The sequence below is a fragment of the Megalobrama amblycephala genome, linkage group LG2 (genome assembly GCF_018812025.1).
Source record: "Megalobrama amblycephala isolate DHTTF-2021 linkage group LG2, ASM1881202v1, whole genome shotgun sequence".
Taxonomy (NCBI): Eukaryota; Metazoa; Chordata; class Actinopteri; order Cypriniformes; family Xenocyprididae; genus Megalobrama; species Megalobrama amblycephala.
In genome coordinates, this window is record NC_063045.1 from 42,282,371 (window position 1) to 42,304,131 (window position 21,761).

The window sequence follows — 21,761 nt, forward strand, 5'->3', positions numbered from 1 at the left end:
ATGACTATGCTTATATCATTGCAACCAATGGAAGGCAGATTTGCATAGAAAGTTGAGGAGAAGCATCATTAGTTTTAATTTTCCTTGAAAATAAATAGTTTTCATGGACTGTTAAAAGTCAGTATTCAGTTAATAAGACAGTATGAACTGATCTAAGGAGTTAAATGGTTCATATTTAAATATTTATTCTGTGGATTACATACAGTGGGGTTCAAAATTGTTGTGTTGATGTAATATGTAATGAAAAGTGTCTTAAACGGAAAAAGATTGTATAGTCTTGCTGGCATAAGGATCTAGTTTTAATCTGCCCTTGTAGTTGAACAGCAGATGTGGGCCTATAGAACATACTAATTAGCTGTCATATTTTGAGAGAAATTAGTGAAGAGAGATAGACATATGATGTCTGGATGATGGGAGAAGTGGAGCAGATGGAGACGCACTGATGAAGGACATCAAGATGGCTAACAGGCGGTTAAGCAGTCTAGTGGTTAAAGTCTGGGCTGGTAACTTGAAATGTCAAAACTGTGCTCTTACAAGACACCCCCCTTTCAACCCCAGAGTGACTGTCTCAATAATAATTCGATGTCGCATTCTCAGTGAACTCATTCAAAAGGACAGTGCAGTTGTAATGTGTTGGTCGAGCATTTGCAAGCATTTTTCTATAACTTTGGATAAAAGTGTAAACTAAATGACAAATTAGTATGTTAAAATGCATTGAAAAATACCCCATGAAGCTCCAGCAGCAGATAAGCATCATATGATAATAAAAGCAGCTGAATTGCTACAGCTGGCAGGCACTTTGACAGCAAACATCTCGCAGTGACAACTCCCATGTGTTTGTGTGTTGATTCCATTCATAACTGCCAAGGATTATCATCAGACCTTGAGCTGATTTCTGGGGGGCAGTAGTGCTTTTTACAGCTGTTCACTATGTTTTTACAGAACGCCAGTCTTTTGGGGGAAAAATGAAGTTGATCAGAATACTTGTTTAAATGTTTAAAGCAATGTTTAGCCCATTCTATTTGTTGTTCGGTGTGAAATGCAACCCATTTTGCCTCATTAATATGATGTATTTTTAAGTAAAACTAGATGTTAGGGAAGAAGAAGAAAAAAAAAATGCTTATAGGCTGGGACTTCATTTTGTCCATTGGAAATTGTTTGGATTGTGAAAAGTGGGCATTACATACCAGGATGAATCCAAACCGAATGCAAGTTTGCTATTGTTTAAAATGATCTAATACAGTGCAACAGTTGGTTTTGGAAGTGAATATCCCATTTATTTTTCCATAAGGGAATTGATTTTTGACAATAACTGTTAAAGGCAGACCTACTGTAAGCTACAAGGTTATTAATCAATGATATATGCTTTTGTTGAAGCCATCAGCCTGCATTATTATATAAATTATTTTTTAAATAATCATGATTAACAGCAAAATTCCTGTTGAAAATCTACATTGCCCATTCTGCCACAAAATCTCCAGTCATAATACCTAATGCGATGTTAGTTCTTTCCCTTATTAACTTACTTTTTTGTTTCAAATTAAAGTTTATTGTGATTCACCTCATAGCTAGCTGGTTCATGGCTTTTAACAAACAAAGACCTTTTTAAACTTCTATGGGAAAAATACTACAGAATGAAAGCAGTTGAAAAAGTGGACGGGCACTGTTGCACTCTATGATGTTTTATTAGGAACGTTCAGGAGGAGCACGTTCAGATTATGTTTCCCAATCAGTGCGAGAGGAGGCTTATATAGAGAGCTGACTTACCTCTGTTCCACAACTGTTTTTTTCCAGCATCCTTCCACCACCCCAACTCTTCAATCTCAATTATTCCTATCCCAGCCAGGTGCTCTGGATTCAGCTGAAATTCCAAGCTCAGAGCCCTCTCCTCAGACAGCATGCCAAATATGCATATTTTGTACTATATCTGAACATACTTAAGTGTGAATTCGTGAATGTGTACATGGCCTAAATGACATTAACAAAAAATTGTTTCAGACAAAGAGCAATTTGGTTAGTTTTCAGTACATTTAATGAAGGAATTTAATGAAGGTTTGAAGATTTTTTTTTTTTTCTTATGAATAATTTTAAACGGGGTGAATTCTCATTTCATGTTGACTTTAAATATGTCATTTTAGGTTTCACAAAGCATTTCAAAACTTATTCCAAGATAATCACTCTGACCGAAGTTAATTCTGCAGTAGATGCTTTTAAAGTCATGACTCTTTGAGACATTACTATATGTTTTTATTCAGATTTAAACAAATATTTCTGACACATTCTTGAGCATCTGTCTTGTCTCATTTTTAAAGCATCACAAATGAACCAAGACATTTTTGAGTCATAGGAGCTGCTATTTTTGAACGTCTGAAATCATCTCAGTTGGTCTTGGCGGCAAATCAGCAAGTGGTACGGTCTGAATCTATTACATAAGAGAGAGGAACAGAGCAAAGACAAAAAGTAAGGCCACACGATAGATTGCACACTATAAAATACACCAACAATTGACCCTCTCCGCAAATGGATCTTTTGTTCTGCTCTCCCCGGAGCACTTTTCTTTAAATATAATCCAAGACTTTTGGCAAGAAAAAATGATTACACATAATAACAGCCTAAGACGAACATCATTGGCACTGACGGCTCTCTGCATTTGTTCTAGTTCCCCGCGTCTCTCGGCTTTCCAGCACATGCTAAAGGTTCTTTAGAGATAAAACAGGAAAAAAGCTCAAGATTTTCTCAAAGAAACTCATATACTTACAAACATCATAATACACATTGTACACAGGGCAGTATGGTCCGAGTTTAGTACGTACCAAACATGTCACTGATGAATCCTTATAATTCGCTGGAAACAAATTTGAGAAATTAAAAAGGGCACAAATTGAGATTTTATCCATTTTTTTTTTCTTTGAACAAAAGAAACATTTACATGGAGTTATTGGTAATGATCAAGGCAGTGAGCACTATTGTACTGATGTGAGCGGTGGGGGGATAGCAAAGAGTGTTGTTTTTATAATGGATACTCTATATCTCTAGGTAAATATACAGAGAGAGATCATCAATGGGTCACATGATTGCCTGGCTGCATTTTACAGCATGTTCTCAATCAACTGTCCATCATAATATGAGAGAACATGGTGGGTTACTTTCCCCCTGGCAAGAGAAGGCATTTATAGAAGTTCTCTGTGTTCGCTCTTAGCTTCTCAACATCCACATTTGCTTCAAAACCGCTGGTAGTTCCTCTCTTTCTCTTGGATGGGGAAGTGGTGTTTCAAGTCTTTTAAAAGCTCCTTTAAAGGATTTGTTGTTTTTTTGTTTTGACTGTTTTAAAGATGGCGTGTGATACACACATACACACACACTAAGAGAGAGAGAGAGAGAGAAAGATCAATGTCACTTGAGAGAAGTTCTTTGATTGAGGTCAGAAGAATCCATCAGATGCTTCCTGGTGTTGTAGAGTCAGGTTGTATTTACAGAACCTGATTGACCAGTGCAAAGGCCAGTGTCAGTGTGGCGGCAGAAACACTGATTGAAGTCACCGATGAATGTCTGGCTCTGTTGTTGTCAGCCTGGTGAGAGCCCACCGAGTCAATGGATCCCTCCATATTGGGGTTCAACACATTCTGCAGAAATATTACAAGCTTTTTTAATTATCTGCTTTTTTCGAGTATTCAGATTATGGGTCATTCCTGTCCCTTTTTGTACTCAGTAACATTTAAAAATGATTATGTTTGTGCTGTAAATTAAGAGGTATTTCTATAAAAGCATATGATATTTTCAGAAACATGCTCATGTAAAGCTCAGATATTTCAACTTTATTAATTTTAACTTCATTATTTATACAGTGACAATGACTTGCTGTTGTTCCCTTTTGAAATGAGACGCTGCGTAAAACACGCTAGGGGAACGCCTCCACGGGAACTGGTGTCCGAAACACATATCCAATCTCGGCAATATCATATTGACCGGCGACAGCCCATAACATCATAACAATGTGACCCGCATGTATAAAAGTGGTGCCCAAACAACATGTCATCCTCTAATCATCTTCAGGGACTGTCTTGTGTGAAGCACTATCTGGCAAAATGAAATGCACAGAGAGGATTATTAAGTGTGTGGATTCGTCTCCTTGCTATCTGACACTAGATCACACACACGAGCTGTGCGTTCTCTGTCTGGGGGAAGAGCACGTATGGTAAGTTCTCAAGGGAGCTGCCTATGCAAACTGTGAGCGCGTTCCTTTAAGAACGCTCCACTCTCGTCTGGGTCTCTTCTTGAGGGAAGAGAGTTCAGCCTCTGGGTTTGGTGGTCCGGTCCCGCACGTTCTGAGGCAGGGTGGAGACTCAGATCACGGGGCTCACAGATGGAGCTCGTCGGACAGTTTGAGAGAGTGTGACCGCTTACGCTGTTTGGCGGCTCGCGAGAGTGTGCTGCTGGGAGAGGATGCATTTTCTTCTGCATCCTCAGGTCCAGCTGCGAGTGCACTTCCGGCCGAGCAGGAGATGGCTGAGGAGGATAGAGAGAGTGAATTCACTGAATCCTCTCAGCCACCCTGTCCCGCATATGCTGAGCTGTTAGAGATTATGGAACGCGCTGCCGGCACACTACAGTTGCCATGGCAGTGCGTTAGGAGAGAGACCGTGCGCATTCACAAAGAATGACAATCGGTTTCTCTCTGGCCATAATCCTACAGCTCAAGTGAGCTTTCCATTTCTTCCTGACCTGCATATTGAGGTTGAGGTGGTATGGGAGAACCCAATTCCTAAAAAAAAAAAAAAAAAAATTTTTAGGCTTAAGGGTGAAAGACCTTCACGTTTTCCATGGTGTCACCCTGTGGCCGCAGGTCAAACTGTTTTAGGTCTGGTTACTATTTAACCCTCTGGAGTCTGAGACTGATTTGGGGCTTGGAGAAGTTTTGACATGCCTTGACATTTGTGCTTTTTTCAGTTGTTCATAAACATATAAATGACAAAAGTGTCATTACACTGTATTCAGCACAAACTATGCTACAATAATATGTGAGGAACATGTATGTATATGTTTGTATTTTTGAAGGAATAATGTTTATGCGTGGTTATTGAAAAAACAAAACACTTGGTTGCGAAAAAAACCCTCTGTAATAATGTCTCAGCTCATCATAAACAGTAATACTGTGAAATATTAATTTAAAATAATTTAAAATAATGGTATTCTATTATATTCTTTAAAATATAATGTATTTCTGTGATGCAAAGTGTCTGAACAATTATGTTACCTCTATGGCATTTCATATAGGCTTTTAGCTTAAAAGCATGCACATTTGGAGGAATATTGATGGATTCTTATATATTTATGTCAATTTTCTATACTGAGAAGTAATATTTATTGTCATCACTATAAGTGCTGGATACTGTGTTTTCAATTCATACTTGCAGCCGGAGGGCGCTCTCTGTACAGATTTGGTCCACAAATTATTCTAAAGAAGAAGAGGACATTTCAGGAATGGTGTTTTCAATTCATACTTGCAGCCGGAGGGCGCTCTCTGTACACCTTTAGGCCACAAATTCATATAAAGAAGAAAAGGAACTAGGAACTAACGGCATGTCTTCTAGAGATCGCTAACCATTGCTTTAACATCCAAATAAACACTTTTCAAGACAATAAATACAGGATTGAGACGATGAATGCATGTATTGCCTCTGAATTTGCGTCTGAATAGCGCTGGCTCCGTGGGTGTGGCCGCATTAGCGGGTAATGAGCTGAATCACAGACTTCTGACATGGCTCTCTTTTCATACAGATTACATAAACATAGAATATTTGTTTTCGATTTGACTTGCACGATTTAAAACCTGACATTTCAACGTTTCTTTGGACGTAAGTGTCATTTTTTTTGTCATTAGTATTCATAAGTTACAGTTCATTTTCTGAGAACTATCAGATTGGACTTCGTTCAGAGGGAGAGGAGAGATCACGCATCATGTTAGTTTTCTTTATTTTACAAAAAGCACAACATTGTGTTTTTACTCTGAGTGTACACAAATAAAAGAAGACATTCTATAGTTTCAATTGATATATTACTTATGTCTCTATGACAAGAAATGACGGAGTATTTTAAGTCTGTTTTACTGCAATGTGAAAAAAATCCTGCAAAACGCGCCGGCGCGTTTTCAGACCTCAGGGAGTTAAATACTAAAGTATTTCTTTTAGACCACTGTTTCCTGTGTACCAGATTGGTGTAGAGGCAGAATAGATGGTTCCCTTTTCTATTGTGATTAGTAATGCTTGCTGCAGCCTGCATTTTGGAAGTTGAGCTCAGGTAGGCCCTCACTAGACTCCTCTTAAGCCCATTGAACTAGCATTCAAGCGTTGGGTCGAGTGTGGGTGGTTTTTCTATGAAAAGCCCCTATTCCTCTGGAACTGAGTACAGATATTATTTATATCATGATGGAGTCTTTGTGGTTGGCCTCCACCCTGTAGTTTCTCAGGGTTAGGCGGATAGTACTCCCTTGTAAACAAGGTGTTTTCTGAGTGCTTCGCTTATAGCTCTGTTATCTGCCCTGCACCATTGTGGCTCAGGTCGAGCGGTATTTGACCTTCACTGCGGGCTGGTCATTTAGTAAGCTCCCTTGTAGCTCAGCATTGCCACGAGCTGAGGCCTCTGTTCATTTGGAGTAGTAGGCCCAGGTGGGCCTCCTCCAGGGCATGTTGGCGTATGTTTGTACTCCCCTTGCTTAAAGGGTAAAAAGTGCTTTGACTGAGTACACCGCTCGTTGGCGATGTGGTAGGTCCCAGGCGTTGTTGAATAGTAAACTATCTCTGCTACTAGACTCGCTATAGGGTAGTAGGCCCTAACAGGCCTCCTCGCACAGTGAGTTCCCACCATGTTGGGCCTCTAGCAGCCAGCACTTGTGCTGTCAGGTAGCTGGCCTTAACAGGCCTCCCTGTGAGCGAGTCCCCCTTTGGTATGTGAAAGCTCAGCTAGCAATGATTTGCTTTTAAATAAGTAGGCCTTAAAGCCACGCACACACTTAACGATTGTAAGGCCGACTTAAGTGGACTTGCTTCAGATTGCAGGCCTTACCAGGCCTCTCTGAGGATGAGTCCCCAGCAGTGTGGGCATCTGGCATCCAGCTGTTGCCTCTTTTCAGTTTGTTGGCCTTAGCAGGCTGCTCTGGAAGACAGCAGCCCCCTCCTGTGGGCAAGCCCAGGGTTGTAGGTTTTGGACAGCTAGCTAGCTATTTGCTATCAGGCTGCTGGCCGTACCAGCTAGTTTTCGGGCAGCAGGCCTTAACAGGCCTCTCTGAGAGCCAGCCACTAATGAGTAGGTGTATGGCAGCTAGCGATGGCCACAGTCAGCCATTGAACATTCGCCATTGAGATGCGTGGCCATACTAGGCCAGCAGGGTCTTGTTATCCCTGAGACCGCACACTTCTGCGTGTTGCTAGCTTGCCTAACCTTTTTCACCTTTGTTTCTAGTTTATAGCCTGGTCGACCTGAAAGGTCGAGCTGGTACTGTCATTGCTCTGAGAGTGGGCTTGAGTACTTAGCTTCCTAAGTCTGGTCAGTGGTTGAAGGCTTCCCTCAAAGCCTCCCAGTTAGATCAGCTCTTAGGCTGTGAGCATTCCCCTCGTGAGGGTTCCTTTAGAGTGCACGGCCTCCTTAGTGCCTTGAAACATAGGTGCTTTGTAGATCCTAGGATCGAGCAGAGTAACTCCCCTCACTTGCAAGGGTCAATAGCACTTCGCTGAGTCCTGCTCTGCAGGATGCCCGTCTCTAAGATCCGGTCTGAGTTGGTCTTCTGCCCTTTTTCTGGATGTCTCTTTGTGAGACTTCTGTGTCTAGAGACTCTGTTTCTGAGGAAAAAGACAGGTTGTTGGCAGACTAGGTTACTAGTTCAGCTAGAAGCCAGGTCAGCCTCCCTGGTGGCATTCAGGGTTGATTGTGTTCCCCTGAGAAGTGACTGGCTGGGGATCCTTCTGGCCCCCTTGCCACGCTCCTTTAAAGGGACCCCTTTCCTTTGAAGTGGTTGGTTCCAGGCCTTTGTGCGGCCTTGGCAGGCCTTCATGTGTAAGATATGGAGGCCGCTTTGAGGCTTGTAGCTGAGGCTTTGACCGCTGGGAGCGCTGTCACTGACAGCTCATTTGTGACCAGTAGGGTGAGTGGGTCTGGCATTTCATTTGAACTTGCCGGATTCTGACAGTTGTCACTGCCATGCGTGGCACGTACTCACCTCAGTGAGTGGGTATATCGTTCCCCTTGCGTGTTTTGACACCAGTTCCCACGGAGGCGTTCCTCTGTTCTCAGGGAACCATGGTTACATGCAGAACCTGAGATGTTTTTCCTGATTGAATTCACATCCTGCTGCATTATGCCATAAAATTATGAGTTATTTAGTTAAAGAGATATTACAAGACTAGAAGAGGGAAAGTGATATTAAGGACACTGGACACCTATGAAATAATTTAATATCAAATTGCCAAGAAAAAAATGAAGAAATATGTGTAATATTTATTAAAAAATGTCCTGTTTTCATGTTAGAAGTATAGCCTCATGACAAAAAAAGTAATGAAATGATTGAAATTTACCCTTGGTGACTTAATTATGATTTTGTGATAAAAAAATATGATTTCAATCTTTTTTTTTTTTTTTTTTTTAAGTGCATTTAATAATTTGTCCAATATACATAGACATATATGAAGTTATATGGGACAAGGCAGGAACAACAAAATTATGTTTGAAATGTTTCTTACCTCATCAGCACATTCAAAACTGTTAGAAGAAGAACATTTCTGCTCACTGTCCTGTGAAAATAGAAATAATATTCTTAGGATTGCATCCATGAATGAAATACTGCACTGGTTAATGTTGATTGTGTCTGCCTGCCCAACATCCATCATTCCATCATGAACCTACAATTACCCAAGACATACACTGAGCTGTAGTGGAACAGTAGGATTGGGAATTGTGAGAAATTTTCCGGTTCCGGTTCCGGTTCCGATTCCGATTCCAGTTCCGTTAAAATAATTAAACAACTAATAAAAAAATAGTAGTAAGGGAAAAATGCACAATACTCGACTCAAAGAATCCTTTTTGTGTTTATTATTCTTATAAAATGAATTTAACAGACTTTTAATCTCAACAAATTTGCAAACACTTCACAATAAGGTTCATTAGTTAAAATAAGTTAACTGCATTAACATGAACTAATAATGAACTGCATTTCTACAGCATTTATTAATCTTTGTTAATGTTAATTTCAACATTTACTAATACATTATTAAAATCAAGAGTTGTATTTGTTAACATTAGTTAATGCACTGTGAAGTAACATGAACAGACTATGAACGGCTGTATTTTTATTAACAAACATTAACAAAGATGAACAAATACAGTAACAAATCTATTGCTCATGGTTAGTTCATAAATGAACCTTATTGTAAAGTTTTACCACAAATTAGATACAGTGCTTGAACACATATGTAAGATTCAGACAGTTGAAACAGAATATTTTTGCAAGTTGGATTCATAAAGATTTGTTTCTGAAAGAATGATTTAGTGATAGACACATTTTTAACAGTAAATTTGTAAAAGGTAATTTATTATACATAAACATCAGCATTTCTATCTGAATAATAAACTTTTGTATACTTCTGTTATAACTGGAATAGGCCTATTTGTCACACAGAAATAATGATACTGTGCATTTGAAAAGATTGTTTGTGAAGCTGTTTATATCTACACATGACAACTCTCTTTAGATCAACGGCAGCGCGAACGCAGATTTGAATGTCGCGATTTTGTCAAATGTTTAATATACACATGTGAATCGTTGTCATTTAGGAAATAGATCATGTGGGTGATGAAATCGAGAACGCGATCTTTTAAAGATTAATCGTGCAGCTTTGGACACCTCTCTCTCTCTCTCTGCATTGATATCTGACTCATATACGTCAGATATCAATGAGTAGCACAAGCGCTTTTCAGTGCATTCATTGCAATAATATTCATGTGTTTTTTTTTTTATTAAAGGATTCGCTCCCCACACTTTGCCTACCCAGAACCGTTTTCGGAACCGAAGCTTAGAAATCTTGCATGGTTCCGGTTCTTTTCAAAATACACCACCGGTTCCGGATGAGAACCGGTTCCCTTTCCCTTTTTAGATTATGATTCACTTCGACACAGTGCTTACTTTTGAGGGGAGTCAACCTACAAATGGCTTACTCTTCTTAAACTAGAATAGAAGTATTTTAACATCCAAAAAATGACACAATTCTGTTCCATAGGGTTGGGAACCGAAAACGTCTCGGTTACGTATGTAACCCTCGTTCCCTGAAGGAGGGAACGGAGACGTACGTCAGTAGTGACCGACGAATTGGGATATCGCTTAGAGAGCCCTATCAGCTTCGTGTGAACTAAAACAAGCCAATGGAATTGGCGTGCGATATTTGCATAATGCGCACCGCCCCCGACAGGTGTATATAAATAGGAAGCGGATGCAATCGCACTCTGTCTTTCGCTTCGGAGCCATACACTGGTGTCCTGCTTCAGACTTTGTTTAAACTGAAACTAAAACTGCCTCAGAAGAGGATTAACAGCGCGCTGTTCGTGTTGGTAGTGAAGGCACTCCAGCGAGGTCGCGAGCTTCCGAGGAGCCGAGCTATAAGCTCTCAACTGCTGTTGTAACAGCAACACTCTAAAAGTGTGTGTGCGTGTTGCGATTTGGGCCGGTTCCTCGGTGTGTTCAGGGAGTGGTGTACCTGAGCGCATCGCGTCACTCCCTGTGTGCTTCAGCACAAGTGAGCTGATCTTTCCCCTTCTAAAAGAGCTTTACAGACGAACCCTGACAGTATGTCATTTCGTCTGTGCGTTACTGGGTGCGGTCGTTCCCTGGTCCCTGCTGATCGCATCTCGTGTTTGGGCGTTCAGCACGCTGAAGCAGCTTTTGTGGATGGTTCATGTTCCCATTGCGGGAATATGACTATCGCGGTGCTGAGGTCTAGACTCTCCTTCCTGAGGTCTCAGGAAGCGGGGGTCCCCTCTCCTATGCCCCGTTCGACCGTTTTTTCCGGCCCGGGCCGGAATGACGGTTCGGCGGTGTATGGGAAGGGTGACCTGAGGATTACGGTCAGGGCTTCCCCGCCGAGCGGAAACGCTCCGTGGGCCCCTGCCGCCTCATCAGCACCGCAACCCGTCGTGCCGCCGTTGGTTTCCGCTGGGCCCTCTACGGACTGTCCAGCCGTTACCTTTGGTGCGCCTGCGGCGGACCGGATGTCGATCTCTGCATCGGAAGGTGAGCCAGGGTCCTCGGGGGAGGAAGATCCGGACGCGCTGCCGCCCTCCGGGACGGTAGCGGTGGCCGAGTCGGATCCCGAGTTGACGGCTGTGCTTTCCCGGGCCGCCTTGTGTGTCGGGCTCGAGTGGAACCCTCCACCCTGTCCCGGCCCATCTCGGCTGGATGATTGGTACTTGGGGGGGGTCGCGCTGGTCATGTCCAGCGTCCCGCCCCAATGCCATTCTTCCCGGAAGTGCACGATGAGGTGACCAGGTCTTGGCAAACACCGTATAGTGCTCGTGCAAGGCCCAGTCCCTCGTCCGCCTTCACCTCCCTGGACGGCGGGGAAGCCAGGGGGTATGCGAGGATCCCGCCAGTCGAGCGGTCCGTTGCGATGCAGCTGTGTCCAACGGCCACTGGCTGGCGTGGTGAGCCGCGTCTCCCGTCCCGGGCCTGTAAGTTCTCAGCCGGTCTGACTGAGAAGGCTTACAGCGCCTGTGGGCAGGCTGCCTCAGCCCTGCACGCGATGGCCCTTTTGCAGGTTTACCAGGCAAAAGCGCTGTCGGAGATGCCCCAGGAAGGGCCTGACCAACAACTGCTTGGGGAGCTACGCGCTGCCACCGACCTTGCCCTCCGGGCGACGAAGGTGACAGCACGCGCTGTTGGTCATGCGATGTCTACCCTGGTAGTCCAGCAACGCCATCTCTGGCTGACCTTGGCGGACATGCGGGAAACCGACAAGCAGCGGTTCCTGAATTCCCCCCTGTCCCCGGTCGGCCTCTTCGGCGACGCGGTGGAGAGCTTCGCCCAACAGTTCTCCGCCGCACAGAAGCAGGCTGAGGCTATCAAACACGTCATGCCACGGCGGTCCGATGCTGCCTCCACCCACCCGCCCGTGGCTCAGCCTCAGCCCGCCCGTCGCCGAGGGCACCCGCCTGCGTCGTCCTCCGCCCCTGCTGGTTCGGCAAAGCAGCAGCCTACACCAGCCAAGCAGCAGGGTGCCGGTCGCGGACGTGGTGCCCAGCCCGTCTCAGCCAAGCCAGGTGGCAAACGCAAAAGGAAGTCACGGCCCTGAGACGGGCAACCTGGAGGGGAAGGATCTTGCTCTTCGGGAGAGTTTTCCACCTTCTCTCCCACCCCCGGAGGAGGGCCGGGGGGAATTTGTGATGTCTGTCCATCTACCGCCGCTGGCTCCCCGGAGTCCAGCGGTACCCACTTTATCACAAAAAGAGCAGTTTCCTCAAACTCCAGGTCACAACAGGGTGCGCCTGCCAGTGTGCCAGGCCCCGCCTCGCCACTCGCAGCCCCCTCCCATTTCGCCAGCAGGTGGCAGTGTGATGGTGCAGCCTGCGCCCCGTGCGCCGTCTCCCATACGCACTGCTGCCTCCCAGAGTTCGACCACACTCCAGGCCGCTCCCATGCCGTCCGAGTTGGGTCCCACTCTACCTTGCTGCCCCACCCCCGGTGCGTCTGTGGTGCCTTTGGTCCCGCTGGCTCGGAGTCTGGAGGCGTGGATCACGCTTCCCAGCCCGTCCCGCTGGCTCATTCGCACTATCAGACTCGGCTATGCGATTCAGTTCGCCCGGCGTCCCCCGGTCTTCAGGGGTGTCCACTTCACTCAGGTGTCGTTGGACAGTGCACCTGTTCTCCGGGCGGAGATTGCTGTCCTCCTGGCGAAGGATGCAATCGAGCCGGTCCCTCCAGCCGATATGAAGTCGGGGTTTTACAGCCCCTACTTCATTGTACCAAAAAGGGCGGTGGGCTACGGCCAATCCTGGATCTGCGTGTCCTGAACCGGTATCTCCACAAGATGCCGTTCAAGATGCTCACGCAGAAGCGCATTTTCGAATGCGTCCGTCCCCGGGATTGGTTTGCAGCAATCGACCTGAAGGACACGTACTTTCATGTCTCGATTCTGCCTCGACACAGACCCTTCCTGCGGTTTGCGTTCGAGGGTCGGGCATATCAGTACAAAGTCCTACCCTTCGGGCTGGCCCTGTCCCCCGCGTCTTTACGAAGGTTGCGGAGGCGGCCATTGTTCCCCTCAAGGAACAGGGCGTTCGTATCCTCAACTATCTCTACGACTGGCTGATCCTGGCCAGCTCGCGAGAGCAGTTGTGCGAACACAGGGACATGGTTTTAGCTCACCTCAGCCGGTTGGGTCTTCGGGTCAACTGGGACAAGAGCAAACTCGCCCCCGGGCAGAGGATCTCTTATCTCGGTCTCGAGCTAGACTCGGTCGCACGGACTGCGCGTCTCACCGAGGCGCGCGTCCAGTCGGTGTTGAACTGCCTGAGCTCGCTCAAGCGCAGGACAGCGGCTCCACTGAAAGATTTTCAGAGGCTCCTGGGGCATATGGCATCTGTAGCCGCGGTCACGCCGCTCGGATTGCTCCATATGAGACCGCTTCAACACTGGCTCCGCGGCCGGGTCCCGAGATGGGCGTGGCAGCGCGGCACGCTCCGTGTCCCCGTGACACCGAGCTGCCGCCGCACCCTTGTCCGGTGGTCGGACCCTTCGTTCCTGCGGGCCGGAGTACCCCTGGAACAAGTGTCCAGGCATGCTGTGGTCTCCACAGATGCCTCTGCCACGGGACGGGGGGCCACGTACAACGGGCATGCAGTGTCGGGTCTTTGGACGGGGCCTCAGCTGCATTGGCATATCAATTGCCTCGAGTTGCTAGCAGTACGTCTTGCTCTGGCCCGCTTCAAGGAGCTGTTGTCAGACAAGCATGTACTGGTCCGTTCGGACAGCACTGCGGCCGTTGCGTACATCAACCATCAAGGTGGTCTACGCTCCCGTCGCATGTCGCAACTCGCCCGCCATCTCTTGTTGTGGAGTCAGAAGCATCTGAGGTCCCTTCGGGCCACTCATGTCCCAGGTGTGCTCAACCGTGCGGCCGACGAGCTGTCACGGCAGCCTCCACTTGCGGGCGAGTGGCGGCTCCACCCCCAGGCGGTTCAGCTGATTTGGCAGCGTTTCGGCGAGGCCCAGGTAGACCTGTTTGCCTCCCCGGAAACTGCCCACTGCCAGTGGTTCTATTCCCTGACCGGCGGCACGCTCGGCTCGGATGCCCTGGCACACAGCTGGCCCCCGGGTCTACGCAAATATGCGTTTCCCCCAGTGAGCCTTCTCGCACAACTCCTGTGCAAGGTCAGGGAGGACGGGGAGCAGGTTCTGTTAGTGGCTCCGTACTGGCCCACTCGGACCTGGTTCTCAGACCTCATTCTCCTCGCGACAGCCCCTCCCTGGCCGATTCCTCTGAGGAAGGACCTCCTGACTCAGAGACGGGGCACCCTGTGGCACCCGCGTCCCGATCTGTGGAACCTCCACGTGTGGTCCCTGGACGGGATGCGGAGGTTCTGAGTGATCTCCCGCAAGCGGTCGTAGACACCATCACTTCCGCTAGAGCTCCTTCCACTAGGAGTCTCTACGCGCTGAAGTGGAACCTGTTCGTCGAATGGTGCGCCTCTCGCCGAGAGGACCCCCGATCATGCTCGGTCAGATCTGTGCTTTCCTTCCTGCAAGAAGGGTTGGAGCGAAGGCTGTCTCCCTCCACCCTGAAGGTGTATGTTGCCGCTATCGCTGCACATCACCACGCAGTTGAGGGTAAGTCCCTGGGGAAACACGATCTGATCGTCAGGTTCCTGAGGGGGGCAAGGAGACTGAATCCTCCTCGCCCTTCCTCCGTACCCTCTTGGGATCTGACCCTGGTTCTCACAGCTCTCCGGGGTCATCCCTTTGAGCCTTTGCGATCAGTCGACCTGAAGGTTATGTCCCTAAAAACTGTCCTTCTGGTTGCATTGGCTTCCCTGAAGAGGGTAGGGGACCTGCATGCGTTTTCGGTCGACGAAGCGTGCCTAGAATTCGGGCCCGGTGATTCTCACGTCATCCTGAGACCCCGGCCTGGATACGTGCCCAAGGTTCCTACCACTCCCTTCAGAGATCAGGTAATGAACCTGCAAGCGCTGCCCTCGGAGGAGGCAGACCCAGCCCTAGCTTTGCTCTGTCCCGTCCGCGCTCTGCGTGTGTACGTGGACAGAACGCGAAGCTTCAGGACCTCAGATCAGCTCTTTGTCTGTTACGGAGGCCAGCAGAAGGGAAAGGCTGTCTCCAAGCAGAGGATGGCCCACTGGATAGTGGATGCCATCGCCTTGGCGTATGAATCCCAGGGCGTGCCTTGCCCGCTCGGGTTGAGAGCCCACTCCACCAGAGGGGTGGCCTCTTCCTGGGCGCTGGCTCATGGCGCCTCGCTGACAGATATCTGTAGAGCTGCGGGCTGGGCGACACCTAACACGTTCGCTAGGTTTTATAGCCTACGTGTAGAGCCGGTATCTTCACGTGTACTCGCATCTACTAGTCGGTAGACGTGTTGTACCCGCTCTAAGTGTCGGCTTGCAATGCCATTCCCGCCCCCTGGCCGGATACATGCATACTTTTACTCCAGTCGTGTTCCCAGCTTGGCGAACCCTGTCGAGTTCCTCCGCCTCCCCCTTCGGCTCGGACATTGCGGAGTGTCTGATGCCAGGCCTACATCCGTCGCTGACGCTGTCTGTTGGCTGGGGCCCATATGTCGTGACCCCTCTACGTGAGCGGTCCCATATGTGTATTGTCCACGGGTCTAAACTCCCTACGGCGAGCCCATGTCTTTCCCTTAGCAGAGCCAGCTCTGCTGTCACCTGTCAGATGAGTCTCCCCCTACCCAGGTGGAGCCATCCCAGGGACCCCATATGCGTACTGCCCCCCGGGCCAGTCCATATGTGTATTCTCCAGGTAAACTCCTCCCCCATTGGGTAGGTAGTGGCCTCCGCAGCGTCCCTTACGGGTTCGCTTCCCCAGTGTAGTCTAGTTTACTTAGTGGGTATTCGGTAAGACAGCAGTAAACTCTCTCGGCGTAAGCTCGCCCCTTCACCGTTCCAGCTGGTGCTATGGGTAGCCGAGCTTGCGCTGGGCACTGGAAGGGGTTTCGTAACTGTGGCGCTTTAGTTGGGATCCCAATTCGTCGGTCACTACTGACGTACGTCGAACGTGACCGACTGAAAGGGAACGTCTCGGTTACGTATGTAACCCTCGTTCCCTGAAGGAGGGAACGGAGACGTACGTCCCGTCGCCACAGTTCCTGTACCCTCGCTGTAGTGCGGACACCAGTTGTCTCCTCAGCGAAAAACAGAGTGCGATTGCATCCGCTTCCTATTTATATACACCTGTCGGGGGCGGTGCGCATTATGCAAATATCGCACGCCAATTCCATTGGCTTGTTTTAGTTCACACGAAGCTGATAGGGCTCTCTAAGCGATATCCCAATTCGTCGGTCACTACTGACGTACGTCTCCGTTCCCTCCTTCAGGGAACGAGGGTTACATACGTAACCGAGACGTTTTCGGTTCCCAACCCTATGGAACAGAATTGTGTCATTTTTTGGATGTTAAAATACTTCTATTCTAGTTTAAGAAGAGTAAGCCATTTGTAGGTTGACTCCCCTCAAAAGTAAGCACTGTGTCGAAGTGAATCATAATCTATTTTGTTTGAGCATCTCAACAAGTCCAACACAGAAACATCGTCTCAACCAATAGCGTGATTTAAGGGTGGGACTATCTGTTTGGCTGATGAATGACAGATGGGGGTACAGACATTACAAATTTACCCTTTAAATATTCAGAAATCAGTTGATTGTACTGAAGATGGAAATTATGTGGCCAGTCATGTTAGAATGGTTCACTCTGTAAGTGTCACTTCTGTGTGAAATGTCACTTTTATCAAGATACTTTGAGCAGGTGGGTATTTCACATGCCATGAAGCAGAATAAATGCATTGGATACTCTTAATAATTTAAATTTATGACACAGTCATGCGCTTAATGTGCTCAAGAAGTTCTCAGCTAGTTATAGTTTGTTAAAGGATTAGTCCAATTTTAAATAAAATTTTCCTGATAATTTACTCACCCTCATGTCATCCAAGATGTTCATGTCTTTCTTTCATCAGTCGAAAAGAAATTAAGGTTTTGGTAGCACTTTATTTTACAGTACGTGTACTTTCCTGGTACATATATAGTAATTATGTTGTACATACAGGTAAAAGAGTGGTAACACAAGGTACTTACCTGACATGTATGTACATGGGAACTAATAAGAAACACTGCTGTACTTTCCAATGTACATACATGGTAACTACTTTGTACCTATAGACAAGTGTTGGGTAATAACAGGTGCTTACTTATAGTGTCCGTATATGGTAACTAACAGACACATTACTGTACTTACTAATGGTATGTACATGGTGAATATTTTGTACTTACAGACAAGTGTGGGTAATAACAGGCACTTATGTGTGGTAACTAGTAAGACACATTACTGTACTTACTAGTGGTATATACATGGTAACTATGTTGTACTCACGGTGTGGACACAAATAACAGACACTTACTTAACTACTGTGAAATAATGTGCTTACCAAAATGATACACTGCAGTAACTATACAGCACTTCATAGTGTTAATACCATAGACTGTAAGGTTAATACTTATCAAGTAGTCCTTTTAAGCAAGGCTTTTGACACATGACAACTGAGTATACCAAGTACAGTAGTGTTACTGATCTGTATGTATGTCATCAAAATACCCCTATTAAGTGAATTATTGTCCTGTAAAGATTAGGCAAGTTGAGTATAAAAGTATATCATCCAGTACTCAAGAAGTATCTTGTACAATGCTTATACCTCACCCTAAGTAATGTGTAATTTACGCATTAACTAACTGGTATATTCCCTAGTACGTTCATAATAAGTACATGGAAATAGGACTGTAAAATAAAGTGAACCCTTGTACATAAACCCTACATAGGAATTACCAGCTCTTACCAGGTGTAACTTACGCATTAACTAACTGGTATATTCACTAGTACGTTCATAATAAGTACATGGAAATAGGACTGTAAAATAAAGTGAGCCCTTGTACATAAACCTTACATAGGAATCACCGTGATCTCATGAGAATACATGTGTATTTTTACATAAAATGTGGTTTAACCACACGTACGTTTTCATACACACAAAAACATACATTACGTATTAATAGCAATAATAAATCATGTAACGTAAAGTTTGAATGTAAATGAATTCCCCTGTAATAAAATCATGGGATTAATGTTTTAAATCTGTTGTATGTATTCAATTGTCATATCAATACATGTTTTCAGTCACATTTTTTGAATACAGTTTACTCATCTACTTAATATGAAATAACATTTCTGTTCGTGACTTGTAATATTTAGTTTGTTTGCTGTGAGACAGATGTTTTCTCCTATGCAGCGACTGACAATACAACCATAAGATACATCAAAACACAACATATATTCACAAATCACACCCATTTTATTTGTTTGCTGTACTCCATATCTTTAGAATAGATATGTTTGTAAGGAACAGATCCAAATTCAGCCCTTTATCCATAAATCTTAATCTTCATCTTCATTCTCAGCAGCGACGTCACAGTCAAAGCTCGCGCTCGTTATAATTTAAATTTGAAAGTAGCGCCACCCTCGAGAAGCGTTACGACATGGTTTACGGCACTGATATCAAACGCTCATTGGCTCTCACCTGCTTCGTCACAGATTACGACATGCCGTGTTTCAGTGGATTGACATTTGAATGAGTGCGCGCCTTCACGTAGAGAAGCCGGATTCATCATATTCTGCTCTGTAAAAAACTATTATTTACTGCCAGAGAGGACTGCGACTGCAACTCATCATCATTTGAACTACTTTTGGTACAACATTTTCGCAATAAATAAATTGTTGTGATTACGCTTGTTTGTCTGTCATTCTTTTATTTAAAACAGTACGGTGTTTTAATAAATGTTTATGGGTTACTTTAAAGGTAGGTGTAGGATTAGCAGCTCAAAATAACGTTTTGATGTTATATTTTTAATAAAATTATCATTTTCATTTACAAAAATGTACGTTTTGTGTCTTTGAAAGCTACGTATGCTCTTACCAGGTGTAACTTACACATTAACTGGTATACTGGTAATTAACTGGTATCACTAGTATGTTCAGAGTAAGTAGCTACATGGAAATAGGACTGTAAAATAAAGTGAACCCTTGTACATAAACATTACATAGGAATTACCAGCTCTTACCAGGTGTAACTTACACATTAACTAACTGGTATATTCAATAGTACGTTCATAATAAGTACATGGAAATAGGACTGTAAAATAAAATGCATCCTTGTACATAAACATTACATAGGAATTACCAGCTCTTTAACCTTTGCAATAAAAAGCTTAAGCAATTTAAACAATTAGTAAGTACAGTAATGTGTCTTACAAGTTACCATAAATAAGTGCTTGTTATTACCCACACTTGTCTGTAAGTACAAAATATTTACCATGTACGTACTATTAGTAAGTGCAGTAATGTGTCTGTTAGTTACCATATACGGACACTATAAGTAAGCACCTGTTATTACCCAACACTTGTCTATAGGTACAAAGTAGTTACCATGTATGTACATTGGAAAGTACAGCAGTGTTTCTTATTAGTTCCCATGTACATACATGTCAGGTAAGTACCTTGTGTTACCACTCTTTTACCTGTATGTACAACATAATTACTATATATGTACCAGGAAAGTACACGTACTGTAAAATAAAGTGCTACCAAGGTTTTTGATGAAAACATTCCAGGATTGTTCTCCTTATAATGGACTTCAATGGCCTCCAGACGGTTGAAGGTCAAAATTACAGTTTCAGTGCAGCTTCAAAGGGCTTTAAATGATACCAGACGAGGAATAAGGGTCTTATCTAGCAAAATGATCGGTCATTTTTGAAAAAAATACAACTGTATGTGCTTTATAAACACAAATTATCATCTTGCATGTGCTTCCGCTTTCCACATTCTTCAAAAAGCTTACAGCGTATGTCCTACGCCTTCCCTATTCTACTTACGGAAAAAAACTAAACTGGCACCGCGTTCGTTTCATAAGTTGAATAGTGAAGGCGTAGGACATACGGCGTAAGCTTATTGAAGAATGCGGAAAGCGGAAACACGTGCAAGACAATAATTTGTATTTGCGAAGCATACAGTTGTATTTTTTTCGAAAATGGCCGATCATTTCGCTAGATAAGACCCTTATTCCTGGTATCGTTTAAAGCCCTTTGAAGCTGCACTGAAACTGTAATTTTGACCTTCAACCGTTTGGAGGCCATTGAAGTCCACTATAAGGAGAATAATCCTGGAATGTTTTCATCAAAAACCTTAATTTCTTTTCGCCTGAAGAAAGAAAGACATCTTGGATGACATGGGGGTGAGTAAATTATCAGGAAAATTTTGGGGGGGTTGGTAGGGGAGTGCCCTTTTTTTAGGTCAGAGCAACTGCCCCTCAAAATTCCTGTGCACGTCCCTGCTCTGTGCTGTTTACTTTGACTGTTGTGCCACGTCTCGCAGCTTTTTCAAAGTGTTGCTCTCGAGACCCTGCCTTCTTTTCCATTCATCAGTTTTGCAGCTCTGCAGTTGGATTGGTGTTTTTAAGAGCAAAAACGCGGACTGTTTGATCATCCGTTATGCCCGTCACAGAATGGTCTCTTACCGGTAAAAAGTTTAGAAGTGTTTTGGTTCAGGACATGTGCTACCAGGATGGCGTTTCCATTAAAACACAGTGGATCCAGTACTCGATTCATAATCATTTAATTGTAAAGAGCAGCATGGGAATCAAGCCATATTTGTATGAGAGTCAGACATAGAGTTGCACGGTTTAATGTCAGGAACACACCAACTCTACAGAAATCTCTCTTTTAGGAGAGAATTAAAAGGAAAGTCTTCTTCAGCAGAAAGAAAGAAAGAAAGAAAGAAAGAAAGAAAGAAAGCATGGAATCAATGAAAAAAGATTAAACACTGGCTTCAGAGCATAACAAGCTGATTGAAATGAAAGCAAACAAACAAAAACCCAAGCAGAACTTCATAGGCATGGTGACATTAATAAGCAAGATTAATAACTGATCGTTCCAGTGCCCTATTTAACAGCACAGATAAATCCCAGACTACATCAAGAAATGGATTCATCTCAGAAAACATGAATTTCCTCTTGTACCCATCGGTAAACATTCCTTGGCGAATTCACTAATCAGTTGCAGCCATTTTGCGCCCACAATATTTCATAGGAAAACTGGCATCATATTCACCAACCATGCTGAAATCCAGTTTATCCGTCCAGTTTAACCATCTACTTTTGTGTAGCAACAAAATGCCATTAAACTCTGTGATGTCGTGCTTTTGGTCTTGAGTATATCTTGTTCCCTAAGGAGGTTGGATATTTTGTCATATTTCATAGAATCTCAAACAATTCCCGTAATCTGTCAACTAATTTATGTATCTGTTCGGATAGAAAACAGCTCTTTTGTTTGAGCATCTGTACAATTTGATGACATTTCTTTGCACAAGATAATCAAGTTTTTCAAATGCATGACCTCTAAAGACAAAATACATTTAAATTAATGGAAATCCTGCATTTG

General features: G+C 44.8%; 1 protein-coding gene across 1 annotated transcript in view; it reads right to left on the reverse strand.

Annotated features, from left to right (window-relative positions):
• Positions 1–2,016: 2,016 nt before the first annotated feature.
• gfra2b (GDNF family receptor alpha 2b) overlaps positions 2,017–21,761 on the reverse strand; it is an 89,496-nt gene continuing 69,751 nt past the window's right edge. Inside the window, exons 8-9 of the mRNA XM_048176520.1 lie at positions 8,733–8,783; positions 2,017–3,623 (exon numbers count right to left, since the gene is read on the reverse strand). Of these exons, the coding sequence (XP_048032477.1) occupies positions 3,471–3,623; positions 8,733–8,783 (204 nt within the window). The 3' untranslated portion in view covers positions 2,017–3,470. The remainder of the gene's footprint in view (positions 3,624–8,732; positions 8,784–21,761) is intronic.